The sequence below is a fragment of the Phascolarctos cinereus genome, unplaced genomic scaffold, assembly GCF_003287225.1.
Source record: "Phascolarctos cinereus isolate Bilbo 61053 unplaced genomic scaffold, phaCin_HiC Scaffold_2;HRSCAF=192, whole genome shotgun sequence".
In the NCBI taxonomy this organism is placed as follows: Eukaryota; Metazoa; Chordata; class Mammalia; order Diprotodontia; family Phascolarctidae; genus Phascolarctos; species Phascolarctos cinereus.
The window spans coordinates 274912099-274933752 of record NW_027555625.1 but is presented as its reverse complement, the minus strand read 5'-3'; the positions used below and the strand labels follow the sequence as shown (position 1 = coordinate 274933752).

The following is a 21654-nucleotide window of genomic DNA, read 5'->3' as shown; positions in this document are numbered from 1 at the left end:
GCTCCAGCTGAAGTAAAAAAAGCAGGGGCAGCAATCCTGATCTCAGACAAAGCAAAAGCAAAAATAGATCTTATCAAAAGAGATAAGGAAGGAAACTATATACTGCTAAAAGGCACCATAGACAAGTAATATCATTACTAAACATATATGCAAAATGGTATAGCATCCAAATTCTTAGAGAAGTTCAGGGAGTTACAGGAAGAAATAAAGGACAAAGCTATGCTAGTGGGGGACCTCAACCTCCCCCTCCCTGAACTAGAAAATCTAACCACAAAAATAAATAAGAAAGAAGTTAAGGAGGTGAATAGAACATTAGAAAAGTTAGGTATGATAGACCTCTGGAGAAAACTGAATGGGGATAGAAAGGAATATACTTTTTTCTCGGTAGTACATGGCACATACACAAAAATTGACCATGTACTAGGGCATAAAAACCTCACAATCCAATGCAGAAAGGCAGAAATATTAAATGCATCCTTTTCAGATCATGATGCAATAAAAATTATATGTAATAAAGGGCCATGGAAAGAAAGACTAAAAAATAATTGGAAACTAAATACCTAATCCTAAAAAATGATTGGGTCAAACAACAAATCATAGAAACAATCAATAATTTCATTCAAGAGAATGACAATAATGAACAACATACCAAAACTTATGGGATGCAGCGAAAGCAGTTCTTAGGGGAAGTTTTATATCTCTAAATGCTTACATAAATAAAATAGAAAAAGAGGAGATTAATGAATTGGGCATACAACTAAAAAAACTAGAAAAAGAACAAATTAAAAATCCTCAACTAAACAAAATTAGAAATATTGAAAACCAAAGGAAAATTAATAAAATTGAAATTAAGAAAACTATTGAACTAATAAATAAAACTAAGAGCTGGTTTTATGAAAAAACCAATAAAATAGATAAACCTTTGGTTAATTTAATTTAAAAAAAGAAAGAAGAAAACCAAATTACTAGTATCAAGAATGAAAAGGGTGAATACCACCAAGGAAGAGGAAATTAAAACAATAATTAGGAATTATTTTGCCCAACTATATGCCAACAAATTTGACAATCTTAGTGAAATGGATACATATTTACAAAAATATAAATTGCCCAGATTAACGAAGAGGAAGTAAAATACTTAAATCCCATCTCAGAAAAAGAAATTGAACAAGCCATTGATGAACTCCCTAGGAAAAAATCTCCAGGGCCAGATGGATTTACATGCAAATTCTATCAAACATTTAAAGAACAATTAATTCCAATACTATATAGACTATTTGGGAAAATAGGTGAAGAAGGAGTCTTACCAAATTCTTTTTATGATACAAATATGGTGTTGATACCTAAACCAGGAAGAGTCAAAATAGAGAAAGAAAATTATAGACCAATTTCTCTAATGAATATAGATGAAAAATTTTAAAAAAATACTAGCAAATAGATTACAGCAACTTATCACAAGAATAATACACTATGACCAGGTAGGATTTATACCAGGAATGCAGGGTTGGTTCAATATTAGGAAAACTATCAGCATATATTATATCAAAACAAAACCAACAGAAACCACATGATCATCTCAATAGATGCAGAAAAAGCTTTTGAAAATACAACACCCATTCCTATTAAAAACACTAGAAAGCATAGGTATAAATGGAGTCTTCCTTAAAATAATAAATATATCTATCTAAAACCTTCAGCAAGCATTATATGTAATGGGGACAGGCTAGAAGCATTTCCAATAAGATCAGGGGTGAAACAAGGATGTCCATTATCACCACTGTTATTCAATATTGTACTGGAAATGTTAGCTTTAGCAATAAGAGAAGAAAAAGAAATTGAAGGCATTAGAATAGGCAAAGAAGAAACAAAGCTATCACTCTTTGCAGATGACATGATGATATACTTAGAGAATCCTAGAGAATCAAGTAAAAAACTACTTGAAATAATAAACAACTTTAGCAAAGTTGCAGGCTATAAAATAAACCCACATAAATCATTTGCATTTCTATATATTACCAACAAAGCCCAACAGCAAGAGATAGAAAGAGAAATCCCATTTAAACTTACTGCAGACATTATAAAATATTTAGGAGTCTACCTCCCGAAACAAACCCAGGAACTCTATGAACACAATTACAAAACACTTTTCACACAAATAAAATCAGATCTAAATAATTGGAAAAACATCAGTTGCTCATGGGTAGGCTGAGCTAATATAATAAAAATGACAATCCTACCTAAGCTAATTTACTTATTCAGTGCCATACCAATCAAACTACCAAAAATTATTTTATAGAGTTAGAAAAAATAATAACAAGATTCATTTGGAAAAACAAAAGGTCCAGAATATCAAAGGAACTAATGAAAAGAAATGCAGGGGAAGGTGGCCTAGCAATTCCAGATCTTAAATTGTATTATAAAGCAGCAATCATCAAAACTGCTTGGTACTGGCTAAGAAATAGAGAGTAGTGGATCAGTGGAATAGGTTAAATATGCAAGACACAGTAGTCAATGACTATAGTAATCTATTATTTGATAAACCCAAAGACCCCAGCTTCTGGGATAAGAACCCACTCTTTAAAAAAACTGCTGGGAAAACTGGAAAAGAGTATGGCAGAAACTAGGCATAGACCCAAATCTCACACCATATACCAAAATAAAGTCAAAATGGGTTCATGACTTAGATATAAAGGCTGATACCATAAGTAAACTGGGAGAACAAGGAATAGTTTACCTATCAGATCTATGGAGAACAGAAGAATTCATGACCAAACAGGAGATAGAGAACATTATGAAAAGCAAAATGGATAATTTTGATTACATTAAATTGAAAAGTTTTTGCAAACAAAGCCAATGCAACTAAGATTAGAAGGAAGGTAGAAAATTGGGAAAGAATTTTTACAACCAGTTCTCTGATAAAGGCCTCATTTCTAAAATATATAGAGAATTAAGACAAATTTATAAGAATACAAGCCATTCCCCAATTGATAAATGTTCAAAGGATGTAAACAGACAGTTCTCAGATGAAGAAATTAAAGCCATCTATAGTCATATGAAAACATGCTCTAAATCACTATTGATTAGAGAAATGCAAATCAAAACAACTCTGAGGTACCACATCACACCTATCAGATTGGCCAGCATGACAAAACAGGAAAATGATGAATGTTAAAGAAGATGTGGGAAAATTGGAACACTAATGCATTGTTGGTGGGTGGGTGGAGTTGTGAAATAATCCAACCATGTTGGAGAACAATTTGAAACTGTGCCTAAAGGGCTATAAAAATGTGCATACCCTTTGACCCAGCAATAGCACTTCTCGGGCTATATGCCAAACAGATCATACAAATGGGAAAAGTACCTACACTTACAAAAATATTTATAGCAGCTCTTTTTGTGGTGGCAAAGAATTGGAAATTGAGAGGATGCCCATCAATTGGGTAATGGCTGAAGAAGTTGTGGTACATGAATGTAATGGAGTAGTATTGTGCTATAAGAAATGATGAACAGGCTGACCTCAGAAAAACCTAGAAAGACTCGGATGATCTGATGCTGAGTGAAATGAGCAAAACCAGGTGAACATTGTACACAGTAACAGCAACCTTCTGTGATGAGTAATATTGATAGACTAACCCTTCTCAGCAATACAAAGATCTAAGGCATCTCCAAAGGCCTCATGATGGAAAATGCTATCCATATCCAAAGAAAGAACTATGGAGTTTGAATGCAGATCAAAGCATACTATTTGCTGTTTTTTTTTTCTTCTGTTGTGTTTTGTTTCCTCTTTCTGGTGGTTCCTCCTATTGATTCTAATTCTTCCTTACAACATCACTAATGTGAAAATATGTTTAATAGGAATATATATGTATAGCTTATTTCAGATTGTGCGTCATCTAGGGAGGGAAGGGAGAGAGAGGTGGAGAAAAATTTTAAACTCAAAAGCTTATGGAAGTGATTGTTGATAATTCAAAAATAAATTATTTTTTTTAAAAAAGTTATTTTTCAAAACTGTTACTATTTAGAAAGTTATTTTTTGAGATCAAGGAAGACTGAAGATAAATGAGCATTTATAATCAGTGGCACTTTAATATTAATGACAATTAGTCCAATGTCAAGAGAGGTCAGTGACAAAAGATGAAGTCCAGACCACTCCTAATTGAAGCCTAGTATGTTAGGTATACTGGCTCCCATTCACATTCTGCTGAAGAACCTTTTCCAAGGTATCATCCCTGCCACCTCATGGCAAGTTGACATTAGCTTTCTCTAGACTTTTTCAGGAATGCAAATACATCCTAATAGTCATCAATATTAATACCAGTTATTACCAGTAATACCAGGCTTTGCTGAACTCAATTTCTACCAGTAATGGCCTTGAGTAGAAATTTATCTAGCATGACACAAATGGATTTTTGTCCTAGGGCAGTATTTAGGAGGGAGTATCCCTCTTTTCCTAAATCATTACTATCCCTAGACCTCCTATCCATTTGTGATCTTTCTCATACATGGAAGGACTCCTGTATTGCCAAGCCCAGAGTCTTAGCACTGTGGTGCTTTTTCTGAGTCTGTGTTCAACCCTAAATCCATTTGGAATTATATGTCAAACTCTCTGCAAGATCATAACTGTGCCCAAGGTTGGGTTGTTCATGGCACCACTGCCTCCACACCCATTATTTGGGGGTTATCTTGTCAGAAATTACTTTTTACCCATGAGTGCTAGTGTGGTTTGCCTCTGTGGAAGGCATGCTCTCTATTACTCATGCTGTTAAATACTGGGGCCATGGCTTGAGCACTGGCCGGGCAAAACATTAAGCATTACCACAGCTCTATCATGCCACTTCCTGCCCTTCTCACTTCCTGGAAAAGTAGAGGTATTTACTTTATGAATTTAGTAGACAGCCTCTTTATGACATCAACTTTATCAATCAGCTTCAAGGTGAAAAGGATGCAGAGAAAGGCTAGGAAACATTATAGATGGTGGAACTTAGGATCCAGCCAATATCCTTACTTGCTACCTCAAAACAGAATGAAAAGCAGAATCTGGTGATATTTTTTTCTGATATGCTATTCCAAGAAATAATAGAGCAATAGGATTAGATCAACTGCCTAGGAAATCTGAAACCCTAAGACCAGGGTGAATGCAATCTGATAGACACTGAATGAAGAGTCACCATCCTAGGTGCACGTCCACTGCTTTCATAAGTAGATCTGGCCTAGTAGTCCAAGGAAAAGCAATATTACCCTTGGAGGAGTATTTTACCCCAATTTTGAGGACTCTAAGGAATACTCCATAACAGTGGCAGTGGGAACAAGAGAGGGAAATGAGCAAAGAGTATTACAATATATAACTATCATAGATTCTCAGGGATTGCAGTATTTATGGACAGAGCCATGAGTCCTTTGGAGCCTGGTTATGACTGATGTAGTTACTTTTCTACTACTATTCTTTTTTAAAATGATTTAATATTTTCCCCATTTACCTGTAAAATCATTTTTAACATTCATTTTTTAAAAATTTTGAGTTCCAAATTCTCTCCTTCCCTTCCTCCCTAACCCTCCCCCACATTCAGAAGGCAATTTGATATAGGTTAGACATGTGCTAACACGCAAAACATTTCCACATTAGTCATGTTGTAAAAGAAAACACAGACAAAAAAAGAAAAATAAAGTGAAGAAAAAGTATGCTTTGATCTACCTTCACACTCCATCATTTCTTCCCCTAAAGATCGATAGCGTTTTTCATCATAAGCTCTTCAGAACTGTCTTGGATCATTACATTGCTGAGAATAGCTGTCATTCACAGTTGATCATCACACAATATTGCTCTCACTGTGTACAATGTTCTCTTGGTTCTGCTCATTTCTTTTTGCATCAGTTCATTTAAGTCTTTCCAGGGTTTTCTGAGAGCATCTTGTTTGTCATTTGTTATAACAAAATAGTATTCCATCACAATCATAAACAACAACTTGTTCAGCCATTCTCCAATTTCCAATTCTTTTCCACCATTGAAAGAGCTGCTATAAATATTTTTATACACATGGGTCCTTTTGCTTTTTTTATCTCTTTTGGATACAGTCCTAGTAGTGGTATAGCCTGCTCAAAACGTATTGATGGTTTATAGCCATTTGGGCATAGTTCCAAATTGCTCTACAGAATGATGAAATCGATATGCAACTTCACCAACAGTGTATTAGTTCCTCAATTTTTCCACATCCACTCTGAATTTTCTCATTTTCCTTTTCTGTCACATTAGCCAATCTGATAAATGTGTACTGGCAGTTCAAAATTGTTTTAATCTGCATTTCTTTAATCAATAGTGATTTAGAACATCTTTTCATATGATTATAGATAGCTTTGATTAATTTATCTGAAAACTGTGTGTTCATATCCTTTGACCATTTATCAATAGAGGAATGGCTCTTATTTTTATAATATTCATTCAGTTCTCTGTACTTTTGAGAAATGAAGTATTGATCAGAGAAACTTACTATAAATTTTTCACAGTTATGATTACTGTGTATTTCCTTCTATCTATCTATCTATCTGTCTATCTATCTATCTATCTGTCTGTCTGTCTGTCTGTCTGTCTGTCTATCTATCTATCTATTTATACATACATTAACTTTTTACCCCCCACTACCCTAATACTGAGAAAAAAAAAAGAAATTATCCAGGAAATGTGCCCTGATATTCTAGAGCCAGAAGGTAAAACAGAAATTGGAAAAATCCACCAGTCACCTCCTGAAAGAAATCCCAAAATGAAAAGATACAGGAATATCATAGCTGAATTCCAGATAGATAGATGCATAGATAGATAGATGGCACAAGGTGAGTTGAAGATGAAGGGGTGATATCCGGAAAATAAAATTAAGGGGTGAGAGAGGATTATACTGGGTGAAGGAGAAAGGGAGAGGTAGAATGGTGTAAATTATCTCACATGAAGCACACAAGAAAAGGCTTTTACAGTGGAGCAGAAATGGTGGAAGGTGAGAAGGACTGAGTGAATCTTATTCTCATAGTATTTGGCTTAAGGAGGGAATAACATACAAAATTGGGTATGGAAATCAAGAGAGCAGGAGTATGATAGAGAGGAGGGCAGATTTGGGGAGGGAATAATCAGAAGCAAACACTTCTGAGGAAGGACCCAGGGTTAAAAGAGACTGTAGAATAAATGGGAGATGGGATAGGATGAAGGGAGATATACTTAGTTTTTCACAATGTGACTACTATGGAGGTGTTTTGCATGACTACACATGTATAACCTGTATTGAGTTGCTTGACTTTTCAATGAGGGTGGGTGGGGAGGGAGGAAGGGAGACAATTTGTAACCCAAAGTTTTAAAAGCGTATGTTAAAAAAAATGTTTTCACATGCAATTGGGAAATAAGAAATACAGGAAATGGGGTATTGGCATATATCCTGCCCTACAGGAAAATAAAAAGGGAAAGGCATAAGAGAAGGGTGGGGAGAGATAGAAGGGAGGGCAGATTAGGAGAAGGGATATAGAGAATGCATGCCATCTTGGGATGGGGGGGAAGGATGAGATGGGGAGAAAATTTGGAACTCAAAATTTTGAGGAAGTGAATGTTGAAAACTAAAAATAAACAAATAAAAAAAAAGAAAATGCAAGTGCCTTGTGAGGAGGGGTTGTTTCATTCTTTGTATTTGCACTCTTAGCACCTACCAGAGTGTCTGGCCTATAGTATTCACTTAAATAAATGTTTGATTGATTGGAAAAAAAAGAATCATCAGCCTAGAAATGAAAATTGAATCTACCAGAACTGATGAGATCACCAAGCAAGACAAGAGAAAAGAAGAGCTCAGGATGGAGCCTTGGAAGTCACCCACCATTACCAGGGATGACCTGGATGAAAATTCAGCAAAGGAGACTAAGAAGCACTCCAACAATTAGGAGAATGAGGAGAAGCAGTGTCATGAAAACTTAGTAAGAACAAAATATCAAGGAAAAGAAAGTGATCAACAGTGTCAAAGGCTAAAGAGAAGTCAAATAAGATGAGGATTGAGAAAAGGTCATTTGATTTGGCAATTAAGAGATCATCAGAGCAATCAAGAAATAGAGAGGCACAGGACATAAAATAAACAATTTTTATGTCAGTAAAGTATAAAATTTTTGCATAAAGAGAACCGATGCTTCCTAAATTAGGAGAGAAGGAAGAAACTGGGTGGGAGATTATAAGAAGATTATCTGATAAAGATCTCACCCTTAGAATATATAGTTAACTGATTCAAATTTATGAGAATAACAGCCATTTTTCAATTGATAAATTGTCAAAGGATATAAATAGGTAGTTTTCAGAGGGAGAAATCTAAACTATCAATAGCCACATTAAAAAATGCTCTGTATCACTATTATTTAGAAAAATGCACATTAAAATAAATCTGAGATACCACTTCACATTCATCAGACTGACAAAGTTGATTAAAAAGGAAAATCACACATTCTAGAACGGCTGTGGGAAAACAGATAACTTAATGTACCACTGGTAAAGCTGTGAACTAGTCCAAGCATTCTATTTTATTTATTTTTTAATTTTCTAAATTATTTTTAATTAATTAATTCATTTTTAGTTTTTAACAATCACTTCCAAAAGATGTTGAGTTCCAGATTTTCTCCCCATATCATCCCTCCCCTCACCCCAAGATGGCATGCATTCTGGAAACCCCTTCTCCTAATCTTCCCTCCCTTCTACCTCTTTCCCTCTCCTCTTATTCCCTTCCCCTTCAATTTTTACTGTAGGGCAGGATAGATTTCTATACCCCATTTTCTGTATATCTTATTTACTAGTTACATGTGTTAACTATATTTTTAATCCTTGTTTTTAAAAGTTTGGGTTCTAAATTTTCTCCCTTCCTTCCTCCCCACCCATTCTCATTGAGAAGGCAAGCAACTCGATACAACTTATACATGTGTAGTCACGCAAAACACTTATATAGTAGTCATGTTATGAAAAACTAGGTATATTTCTCTTAATTCTGTCCCACTGCCCATTTATTCTATTCTCTCTTTTGACCCTATCACTCCTTAGCAGTGTTTGCTTCTGATTACCTTCTGCCTCAATCTGCCTTCCCCTCTATCATCCTCCTGCTCTCTTGCCCTGTTCCCCTCCTAGTTTCCTGTAGGGTAAGATAGATTTCTGTTTAAAATTGGGTATGTATGTTATTCTCTCCTTAAGCCAAATCCTATGAGAATAAGATTCACTCATTCCCTCTCACCTTCCCCCAAGTCCCCTTCACTGTAAAAATCTTTTCTTGTCTGTTTTATGTGAGATAATTTACTTCATTCTACCTTTCCCCTTCTCCTTCTCCCAGTATGATCCTCTCTAACCCCTTAATTTTATTCTCCAGATATCACCCCTTCATCTTCAACTCACTCTGGGCTATCTATCTATCTATCTATCTATCTATCTATCTATCTATCTATCTGTATGTATGTATATATATATGTATATATACATGTATATATGTGTATATATATATATACATATATATATATATATATATATATATATATAATATATATACATACATATAATTTTTTCCCTCCAACTACTCTAATACTGACAAAGGACTCATGAGTTACACATATCATCTTTCCATGCAGAATGTAAACAGTTCAACCTTAATAAGTCTCTTACGACTTCTCTTTCCTGTTTACCTCTTCATGTTTCTCTTGAGTCTTGTATCTGAAAGTCAAATTTTCTGTTCAGCTCTGGTCTTTTCATCAAGAATGCTTGAAAGTCCTCTGTTTCACTGAATATCCATTTTTTCCTCTGAAGGATTATACGTAGTTTTGCTGGGTAGGTGATTCTTGGTTGTAATCCTCTCTCCTTTGCCCTTTGGAATATTTTATTCCAAGCCCTCCAGTTCCTTAATGTAGAAGCTGCTAAATCTTCTGTTATCCTGATTGTGTTTCCATAATACTTGAATTGTTTCTTTCTGGCTGCTTGCAATATTTTCTCCTTGACCTGGGTACTCTAGAATTTGGCTACAATAGTCCTAGGAATTTTCCTTTGGGGGTCTCTTTCAGGAGGTGATTGTTGGATTCTTTCAATTTCTATTTTGCCCTCTGGTTCTAAAATATCAGGGCAGTTTTCCTTGATAATTTCTTGAAAGATGATGTCTAGGCTATTTTTTTGTCATAGATTTCAGATAGTCCAATAATTTTTAAATTATCTCTCCTGGATCTGTTTTCTAGGTCAGTTGTTTTTCCAATCGGATATTTCATATTGTTTTCCTTTTTTTTTCATTCTTTTGGATTTGTTTTTCAGTGTCTTGATTTCTCATAAAGTCATTACCTTCCAATTGCTTCATTCTAATTTTTAAGGAAGTGTTTTCTTCAGTAAGCTTTTGGACTTTCTTTTCTATTTGGTCAGTTTTGCTTTTTAAGGCATTCTCCTCCTCTTTGGCTTTTTGGACCTCTTTTGCCATTTGGGTTAGTCTATTTTTTAAGGTGTTATTTTCTTCAGTATTTTTGGGGTCTCCTTCAGCAAGCTGTTGACTTGTTTTTCATGATTTTCTTGCATCACTCTCAGTTTTTCCACTGCTTCTCTTACTTGCTTCTCAAAATTGTTTTTGAGCTCTTCCGTGGCCTGGAACCAATTCACATTTTTCTTGGAGACTTTGGACGTAGGAGCTTTGACTTTGTTGTGTTCTTCTGGTTGTAAGTTTTGATCTTCTTTGTCACCAAAGTAAGATTTTATAGTCTGACTCTTTTTTCACTGTTTGCTCATGATTCAGTGAGTAATTTGAGTTATAAACTCTGTGTTAATGTAAAGATCTATTTCCAGTGCGAGAATGTACTGTTCCAAGCTTCAGAGGTTTTGTGCAGCTGTTTTCAGAGATACTTCCAGGGACCTGTAAATTTTCAGTTCTTCCAAGGTGCTATGATCAAGGGTGAGGTGTTTACTCCTTTTCTGGCCTGTGCTCTGGTCTATGAGTGACCACAAGCACTCTTTTCTTTCTTGGAAGTGTGAGGAGGCTTCCCTCTATCCAGCCACTACACACTCCACCATTCCAGCTGTCCTTGTCCGAGGATCTCCACCCAGAACTGTTACTGAGATCCAAGCACAGGCAAAGCAAGAGAATCTTGCACCAGCAAAGAGATCCCTGTAATCCCCCTGTGATCAGCCACCGGATTCCCCCTCAGTCTGTAGGCCGGAAGCTCTAGAGGCAGCCACCACCCTGGGCCACACTTGGGACTATGGCTGGGACCCCACACTTTTCTCTCACTGCAGACACAGACTTTTCCTACTGACCTTCTAAATTGTCTTTGGCATTTATAGGTTGAGAAGTCAGGAAACTGCCACAGCTGCCTGTGATTCAGTCCTCTGAGGCCTGCTATAGGTTTTCTGAGGCCTGCACACCCACACCAAACTGCATTCCTCTCACAGCCCGGCACAATATGCCTTTCTAGGTTGTCTTGGGCTGGAAATTTGTTTCACTCTGCCTTTTTGTGGGTTCTGCTGCTTTTGAATTTGTTTAGAGCCATTTTTAGAGGTATTTGGAGGGGTTTGGGTGAGAGTTCAAGCAAGTCACTGCTTTTCCTCCACCATCTTGGCTCTGCCCCCCAGTCCAACCATTATAGAAAGCAATTTGGAAGGATGCCCAAAAAAGTTATTTAATTTTGTATACCCTTTGACCCAAAGAAATCCACTACTATGTCTATACCACATAGGGACCAAAAAAAGGGGGAAATCTACAGGTGCAAAAAATATTTATAGCACTTCTTCTCATGATAGCAAAGATTTGGAAATTAAGAGGGTGCCCATCAACTGAGAATAATGGAGCAAATTATTGTATGTGAATGTGATGGAATATTATTGTGCTATAAGAAATGATGAAGAGTATGATTTCAAAACGACCTAAGAAGACTTACATGAACTGATACAAAGTGAAATGAGTAGAACCAGAAGAACAATATTAAATAACAATATTGTAACAAGAAACAACTTTGAAAGACTTAGAAATTCTAATCAACACAATGACCAAACACAATTCTGGAGAACAAATGATGAAATATATTACCCACCTCCAGACTGAGAGATGATGGACTCAGATTGCAAACTGAAGCATTTTTGTTTGTTTAATTTGGACATAGCTAATGTAAGGATTTGTTTTGCTTGGCTATGAATGTTTATGACAGGTTTCATTTTTCTTGCTTTTTTAAGTAAAGAGTAGGTTTGGAATGTCATAGCTGAGTTTAAAAACTCTCAGGTTAAGGAGAAAATATTATGAGCAACAAGAAAAAAAATAAATAGTGTGGAAATACAATCAGGATTTCACAAGACCTAGCAGCTTCTACAACAAATGACTGTATGTCTTGAAATATTATATTCCAAAGAGGAAAATAGCTAAGGTTGTGACCAAGAATAACTTACCCACCAAAGCTGAGTATAATCCTGAATAAAAAAAAAAAAAGGGACAATTGACAATCTGAAAGACTTTCAGGTATTTGTGAAGAAAAAAAAAAAGACTAGTACTCAGTGGAAAATTTAATATAAAAGATCCAGAAAAAAATACAAGGAAAATATCAAAAACTAATTATAAGAATCACATTAAGATCAAATGGTTTAATTCTTATATATGAAAATGGCACCAGTATTCTTAAACCTTTCACCATTACTAGGATAATTTGAAAGAAAGGTTGGGGCTGAGTTGTGTGTGATAGGGTAATTCTAAAAAAATGAAATTGAACAGGAAAATGTAAAAAGGAGCAATTATGTCATAAAATGAGGCATGAAAGGAAGAGCTAATACAGAAGAAGCAGGTGGAGATGGAAGGCTAGTAATGTTGAAACCTTAGTTTCATTGAATCTGGGTTGAAGGAGAAGCAACGCATATGTCTAGAGGGGAATAGAAATCTTCTAAACTTGAAGAAAGGTGAGAGGACTAGGAGAATGAGTGGGAAAAGGAACTTTTAGAAGGATGTATAGATTAAGATTCAGGAGGGTGGGGGAGAGAAAAAGGGAAGGATTTTAGAGAGGTTGGTAGAATAAGGGATTGCAGGGTAAGGGAAAAAGATACAGATAAAGGCATAAGATAAAAAGTGAGTCTGAAAAGAACAATAGTGAGTAAAAATAAGATGAAGGGAAATTCATAAATAACTTTTAAGGTGAATGGGATAAACTCACCCATAAAACAGAAACAGCAAAATGGATTAAAAATCAGAAACCAACAATATGTTGTTTACAAGAAACACATTTAAGAATGATAGTTAAAATGTAGGGTTTGAATAGAATTTATTATTCTTCAATTGATGTAAAAAAGGCAGGGGTAGCAATCATGATCTTATACAAAGTTATGGCTAAAATAGATTTAATTAAAAGGAATAAACAGGGAACTACATTTTGATAAAAGGTATCATAGACAATGAAGCAATATCAATGCTGAACCCACATGCACCAAGTATTATATCATATATACATGCTTCTATTTATTAGTTCTTTCTCTGAATGCAGATGGTGTCTTTCTTCTTATGTCTTTTGTAGTTAATTTGGGTATTTATAATAGTCAAAATGACTTATTCAATCAAAGTTGTTCTTAAAACAATATTGCTGTTACTACAGACAATGTTCTCTTGGTTCTGCTCATTTTGCTCTTCATTATTTTGTGTGAATTTGCCCATGTTTTTCTAAGATCAAGAAGCTCATCATTTCTTATAGCACAGTAGTATTCCATCACCATCATATACCAGAACGTGTTCAACCTTTATAGCAATACAACGATCCAAGACAATTCTGAAGGACTTATGATGAAAAATGTTATCCATCTCTGGGCGGGGGAAAGGGGGGAGGGAACTACTAGAGTATGAATGATACTGAAGCATTCTTTTTTCTTTATTTTTCTGGGGTTTTTCAGAGGCAGTGTTCTGGGTTTTTTTTTTTTTTGCAATATGGTTAATATGAAAATGTGCTTTGCATAACTGCACATACAGAATTGGAAATTGAGGGAATACTGATGAATTGGGGAATGGCTGAATTGTATGGTATATAATTGTGATGGAATACTATTGTGCTATAAGAAGATAATCAGAAAAAACCTGGGAAGACTTGATTTATCAACTCATGTGAAGTGAAGTGAGCAGAAGCAGGAAAACATCTTACACAGTAACAGCAATATTGTGATGATCAACTGTGAAAGACTTAGCTACTCTGATAAAGACAAATAATTCAGGACAATTCAAAAGATAACATGATGAAAAATGCTATCCACCTTCAGAAGGTGAAAAAATGAACTCTAAATGCATATTGAAACATACCTTTTTTTTCTTGAAGCATATTTTTTATACTTTCTCTATTTCTCTTGGGGTTTTTTGGTCTGTGTTTTCTTTTCCAACACAGCTAATATGGAAATACATTTTGCATGACTTCACATGTATAATTGATATCAAATTGCTTGACTTCTCATTTAAGGGGGAGCAAGGGAAAGGAGAGAGAAAATTTGGACTCTCATTTTTTTAAATGAATGTTTAAAAATTTACATATAATTGGGAAATAACAAAATAAATAAAATATATTGGAAAAGCAGATCACTTTATTTTTTTTTTCATTCTCCTTAAGGACCTCAGAGACACCTCATGCTAGCCTTTGCATGGGGCCCTTTCTCCTGTCTCTGGGTCTGGAGTTCACTAGAGCTCCACACTAGACCCCCACCTGTGCTCCTTGGATGATGCTCCCTCTTACTGAACTCCTGCCTCTATGAACTTTGGAGATTATACGATCTGTCTTGCCTAAGGAATTTCTGCAGTTTCCAGTCTTGGGCCAGAAACCAATGTTAAGTACGACCAAGCCTGGAACTCCACAGCGGATTGGCCTGGAGATGCTTTTGATTGCACTTGGGGTGGGCTTTGTTCTCCAAAATCAAACACATATTGATTACATCTGTATTTTTTTAAAAAAAATACAAGAAAGAAAGAGAGAGAGAGAGAGAGGGAGAGACAGAGAGAGAGAAAGAGAGAGAGAAAGAGAGAGAGAGAGAGAAAGAAAGAAAAAAAGAAAGAAAGAAAGAAAGAAAGAAAGAAAGAAAGAAAGAAAGAAAGAAAGAAAGAAAGAAAGAAAGAAAGAAAGAAAGAAGAAAGAAAGAAAAGAAAGAAAGAAGGAAAACAGGGCCAAGGTAGAGGAACTTCAGGCATGCATGGAAGACAGCAGAAACAAAAACATTTTTCATGTTCATTTGTTTTTGTCTATTTCATTAAAGGCTATAGGTTTTGTGTAAAATTTCGTTATTTTGCTGACTATTAAGTTTATATATTTTTTTTAAAAGCCTGTTCAGAGATCTTTTTTGCTAGCCAATGGCTTAAACATCTGTTTGTTTCTTTTTGACTCCAGGTCCATCAAAGTCATAGAATCATAAAATTTATAGGTATGAGAGACATTTGAGATCATCTTTTTTAGTGCCCTCAGAGTACAGGTAATGGCACTTCAGATCAGAGAATTTCATATTAATATTTTCAGAACTTTCTTAATTTATGTCCCTTCCTTGCAAATGTTTAAAGGTTTCTAGTCCTGGCCAGATTTTTCTCATAGCTCTATGCATAACTGCATTCTTTTCAGCATCTATTCTTCTATTCTCTCCCGGAGAGCCTTCCAGATAGATCTGGAAAGGACAAGTTGATTAGCTGGTCCAACAATATCCTTTCAGAGGTCCTCAGTCACTCTTATTTCCTCTTCTCCAAAGAAAGCAGAAGACAGCTTAGTTGATTTGAAGACCAGTAGGAATGAGCCCTATTCCTCCTCTCTCCCTCCAACTCTGAATCTGTTTCTATGCGCACAAATGCACAAAGTGAAGAACTGAATTAGATAATGAAGAGCCACAATACACATATAAGCAAACTGTTATTTTTAATATGAGTTCTCTAGGCAATTACCTCAGTTTACTACTTGATATACATGTTTGTTCCAACTAGAAAGTTTTACCTTTAAGACCTATCTAAGGTAGCCCACTGAATTCATCCAGCTCTAAATCTTAGTTGGCCCATTATTTTGACCACCTGAGAGAGCTTAGAGGTTTTCAGCAGAAATCTCTCCCAGAACTGTTCCTCCTCTCTTCTCATCATTTCTATCATTTCATACTGATTCTCTCCATTCTCTGGACTCCTTAACATCACTCAGCAAGACCACATGTCCTTCAGGTTCCCAGTCCTTTACTACAATTGAGCATTACCAAAAAGCAGTCAGTATTTAAATGATTTCTGCAGGGAGTCAGCATGGATTAATATTAAAAAGGCTATAAATTGAGCCACCTGAAGTCTAGTCCAGTCTCTGCAACTGTCTTAACTCTCCCTTTATTTTATCTTGGCCTAAGTATTCACTGTAAAATGCGAGTGTTGAAATAGATTGCCACTGAGGTTCTTTCCAATCTTGACATTCCAGAATTTCTATTATTTGAGCTAGGGGATTTTTTTTTCTTTTGTCTTGAAAGAGCTAGAAAATTGCTAAAACATTTCCATTTCAGTTTTAGAACAGTTGTCTTTGCCCAGATAATATTTTGATTTTTTGCTTGTTTGGTTGTTGTTTTAAGTGACTTATTCCTGACTGCACTAAAGCCAGAAACCCCTGTGGCTGCTCTAAGTGGGACATACTGGAGTTAAGGAGGTGGCCCACAGTGTCAGCTCCCTTTACCTGCTGCTGAATTCATAAAATCAGCAACTTCTTCCAATGGAAAAAACACAGGAAATCTCGTTCAAGATATGGAATTCTATCAGAAACACTAGTCTTTATGCAGCTAATGTTATCAGTTTTGTTCTCATTTCTTGTATATTGAAATATTTTTGATTGTTAATAAAATCCATAAAAATTTATTTTAAAAAAATGTTTAGATGAGATACTACTAAGTGTTCTAAGCAGTTCCATTTTCTTTTCTTTTTGAAAGGAGGAATAAAACAAAACAAAACAAAAACCCCAAACCTTACCCTGTGTGATGAACACGATAATAGAGCAGAGAAGCAGAGAAATCAGCCATATGTTGTTGAGAACAGTTCTTTGCCACATGTCTAGTGCAGGGATTTATGTTTTCTTAAAAGGCCGAGGTTGCTTCTGTCTTGCACAGCTGTAAAATGATTGAGTGACTAACCCCTGTACTGAATCATAGAAATGCCAAGTCAGGCAAAAACCAAAGAGGAATTAATCTTCTTCAAATATTACCCTAGTGAGAGCCAAGATTTGTGTCTTGAGTCTCCACCCACAATTCACTAATCCTCTTCATTTGAGGGACTCTATAATGTGCTTCTATGCAAAACTGAATACCCACATCAGCAAACAAAACCAATGTTACGTAAGGTATACTTTAACCATAAAACCAGTTTGAATTTTCTATCTTCAGTGTACATAAAGTCAGTCATACTGCTTGGTGTGATGAATCAATAGGGTTCAGTGGGCAAACTGTGGGCTTAAAAACATCTTCTGAGTTGACTGTGAGGCCCACTTGCTGGCTTGCTGGGTGACCTTGAAGAACTCTCAACTTTTTGTCATTTTTGGTTTTTCATCAGTGCAAAAATCATGAAGGAATCTAGTTCTTTAGAGAAAAATATCTTTATAATTTATCAAGGCATACTGAGTGATGATTGAAGACCGTGTAAAATGTGGGGGTAAAGGAAGAAAATGAAGAGGAAGTGCCTAACTTGAAAATGCTAAGATTTATTAGGGAAAAACACTCAAATCAGGGAAATAGAAATGATAAGAGAATAAAAATAATTCACAGTTCTCAAGTATTGTAAAGTTTGCAAAGCACGTTCTTCAAAACTCTATAAGACAGGTAGGATAAGCACTATCCAGCTTTCAGATGAAGACAGACTATTTGAGACTCTGTCATTTACTCAAATTAATACAGCAAGTAGCAGACACAGTGAATTTCCAGGTCTCCTGACTTTTTACATTATTCTAATATATAGCCAGCCTAAGGGAAAGTTTTGAAGTAAATTTGGAGGGGAATCCAACCTCCCTTTTCTGTACCTTTAGTCTTTCTTGTGGCATCTGATGACCGTAATGGTCTGATTTTTTCATGCTGTTCACCTGACCATTCCTCATAGTCATGTCCTCCTCAGATGGTCATGTGCCAAAAGGGGAGGACACTATTGAAAAGAAAATGAGGAATAAAATGCAGTCTCTATCCTTAATCCCCCAAACCCCTATTTATCCATTCTATCTTCCTTCAAGACATAGCTTAGTTGCCAGCTCCTACAAAAGGCTTTTTCCTCACCCCTCAGGTTATTACTACTCTAATTTTTTTGAACTTACTTTGTATTATTTTGTTATTTAATGTTTCCTCTGTGTACATGATATTTCTCTAATTCAGAGAATAAATTTTGCAGTGTTTATAATTTTTCTTTGAAATTTTGGTAGAATTCTCCTGTGAATCCAATACTACTAAGATCTTTTTCCACTTCATAGTTCCTCCACAATTTTTTTGTCTGTTTGGTTGGATTTGGTTTTTGGAGATCAGATTTTAAAGATTCCAATGGGATCTTCTCTTTTTTTATTATTATTAATGGGTTATTTCAATCGTGTCTGACTCTTTGTGACCTCATTTGGAGTTTTCTTGGCAGAGATACTAGAGTGGTTTGTCATTTCCATCTCTAGCTCATTTGACAGATGAAGAAACTGAGCAAAATAGGATTAATTGACTTGCCCAGAGTCCCACAGCCAGTAAGTGTTTGAGGCCAGATTTGAACCCAGGAAGATGGTTCTTCCTGACTTCAGGACCAGAACTCTAAACACTGTGTCACCCCACTGCCCTTGATCTCCTACTAGTTTGTGTATTTTTGTATTTTTGAAAGTATTCTTCTATTTGTTTTCTCAGTTTTGGTGTCATCTAACTTTGAATTTTTAAAGCTATTCTTTTAATTTTTATGGTTTTTTTAACTTTCTCTTGATCATTTGTTATTTTGATTTGATCTTCTGTGCTCTTCTTTTGAATCAGATTGATTAATTGATCATTTCTACAGCCTGTTTGGGTTCCACTCAATGTATTTCTTCATCTTCCATAATTTCTCTTTTTTATGACTTTTTTAGGTTTTTGTGTGTTGACTTTTTAATATTTTGAAATGTGCATTCAGTTACTTAATCCTTCCCTTTTCTCTTTCCTTAACGTATATTTATAGAGATATAACTTCAGCCTGAGGACTCCTTAAACTATATCCAAGAAATTTTAGCATATTTTTTCATTATCTTTTTCTTTCACATAATTATTATTTATATTATTTTTCTTCTGACCTCAAAATAGTTATTATTTTACAGTAATATCTCCATTTGTGTCTGTAACATATTTCTGTGCTCCATGAAATAATTATTATTTTTATTTCATTCAGATTTATAAAGTATATATTTACTATTTCTGCCCGTATATGCATACATATATGTTTGTATATATTATACAAACATATACGTATATAGAATATCTCTGCCTTAATACATAGTCAATTTTCTAAAAGTTCTATAGTACTGAGAAACATAGATGCCTCAAGTATTTTAGCTCCAGTTTCTCCAGAAATTTGTTCAATTCTATATTTTCCATTTGTTGATTTTCTATTAGATTTGTCCAAAACTTTAGTTATTAGTCCATATCTATTTATGTCTTCTTGTAAATCACTTAAATTTCCTTTCCTTTCCACCATCTGGTACCATCCTATTTGCCCATACTGATTTCATAAAATTTGAGTTTCCATCCTCTTTGTTCTAGCTGAACTGAACAAGTTTCTATGTCTAGAATTCATATTGTACTCTTGCAGTTCTATGTTTTGTTCATGCAGTCCCCAAGGACTAAAATGAACAATGCAATGGAAAGAGTGCTGGATTTAAAGTTAAAAGACATGGGTTCAAATCATGCTTGGACATTTGCTACTTTATGATTGTGGGCAATTTACTTAACCTCTCAGGATTTCATCTTTACAATAAAGGAGTTGGGCTAGATCTCTTCTGAAAACCCTTCCAGATATATATCTACAATCCCAGTACTTTGCACCCAAGTGCTTATATGGACAGATTAGCTTTTTTTTTTAATCCCAATATACTTCTGACCTCTGCTGGACATATTGAAAAAGGACTGAGTTCTGCCTGGACTAGAACAAAGTCCAATTCTTATAAGATTGATAGAGACCAATTTCAGAAAATAAACTTTTGAAAGATTAAAATTTACTGACAAAATAAAAAATAATTCTATTCAGTTTGAAAAAGGCTGAGAGAATTTGCCCAAGTTTTACCTCTTCAATAAACTGAAAGGACACCAAATTCTTGTTGAAAACTCTTCTGGTTGTCCCAAACTTATCCTATGATTTTCTGCAGTCACTATATTGACTAAAGCTGTATCAACTTTTTAAAAGTGGGAGGAAACTATTTTTATCTAAAGACTTGGACTACATCTGCTGAGAGGAAGGACCGGGTATGTTGAAGTCAAGGTAGAAAGAGAGCAACGATATTATAGAACTGAGAGAAAGATGATGAGATTCCTCCTCCCTTGTTTACCCTATGACTCAGTGTGGTGAGGTGGATAGTAAAGATCTAAGTTCTAATCCTAGCTCTAACACAACCTGGGTAACCTTGAGCAAATTTGTCTTCTTGATACTCAGTTTCTCTATATGTAAAATGAGGATAACACTTATACTTGCAATTACCTATCTCACAGGGTTGTAATGAAAAATGGGTTGTAAACTTGTAGAAATATGACATTGCCATGTATCAGTCTGTAGGTGGGGGCAGTACAGAAGCTATATATATTGAAGGCAAGGCCCATCACAAAGCTATTTGGGGTTAAAAGATCTTAATTTTTATCTTGGATTTGATGTTTATTAGCCATATGACCTCCAAAAGAATCATTTGACAATTTAGCATTTCAGTTCCTTCATATGTCAGATGAAGATCAAAATCCTATCATGTCTATCTTACAAAGATTTTAGGAGGATCAGTTGAGACAATGTATCTTGATAACTTTTGAGAAATTTTTTAAAAATTATTTTTACAAACTCTGAGTTCAAATGCAGCATTAAACACTTATTAGGTAACTGACCTTGGGCAAGTTACTTAACCCTGTAGAACTATTGCTTTGAATAAATAAATGAATGCATAGGCATTTATAATTAGGTGTACTATGTGCAAAATGCTGTGCTGCACAAAGAAAGGGACATATACAAGTTTCAGGATGGTAGAAATTTCAGGATTTGTCAATGGAAGAAGCATCTAAGCTTCCTTCCAATTCTAATATCCCATATTCTATTTCTAACACTAATAGTTCCAAAGCTTCTTCTAGTTCTAATATCCCATGTCTTAAAGCCACTTTCTGCTTCCAAGTCTCAGTTTCCTCATCTGTAAAATGGGGAGGTGAGACTAAATTATATCCAAGGTCTATATTCTATCTCTAATATCCTATGTTCAAATGATATCTATGCTCAGGAAACTTGAAAGTAGGTATTATTCTTCACAGTCCCTGGTATCCCATTGAGGAAGAAATATTCTGCAACAGCTATCAAGGAGGGGCAACTAAGGAAAAAAGGTCAATGCATTCTCCTTTTTTATGGGGAACATGAAATTGAATTCCATCATAATGCCTTTCAGATTTGCCAGGCAGATATGCATGGTAGAAATGGACACTTGATGGTCAAAATGGAAATCCTCTAGTTTTCCCACTCTGATCCCTCAGAAAATTAGTATTTC

General features: G+C 35.2%; 1 protein-coding gene across 1 annotated transcript in view; it reads right to left on the bottom strand.

Moving 5' to 3' along the window:
• Nucleotides 1–17109, bottom strand: part of LOC110207510 (liver carboxylesterase 1-like) — a 64920-nt gene extending 47811 nt beyond the window's left edge. Inside the window, exon 1 of the mRNA XM_020985203.2 lies at nt 16923–17109. Coding sequence (XP_020840862.1) covers nt 16923–17001 — 79 coding nt within the window. The 5' untranslated portion in view covers nt 17002–17109. The remainder of the gene's footprint in view (nt 1–16922) is intronic.
• Nucleotides 17110–21654: the final 4545 nt, after the last annotated feature.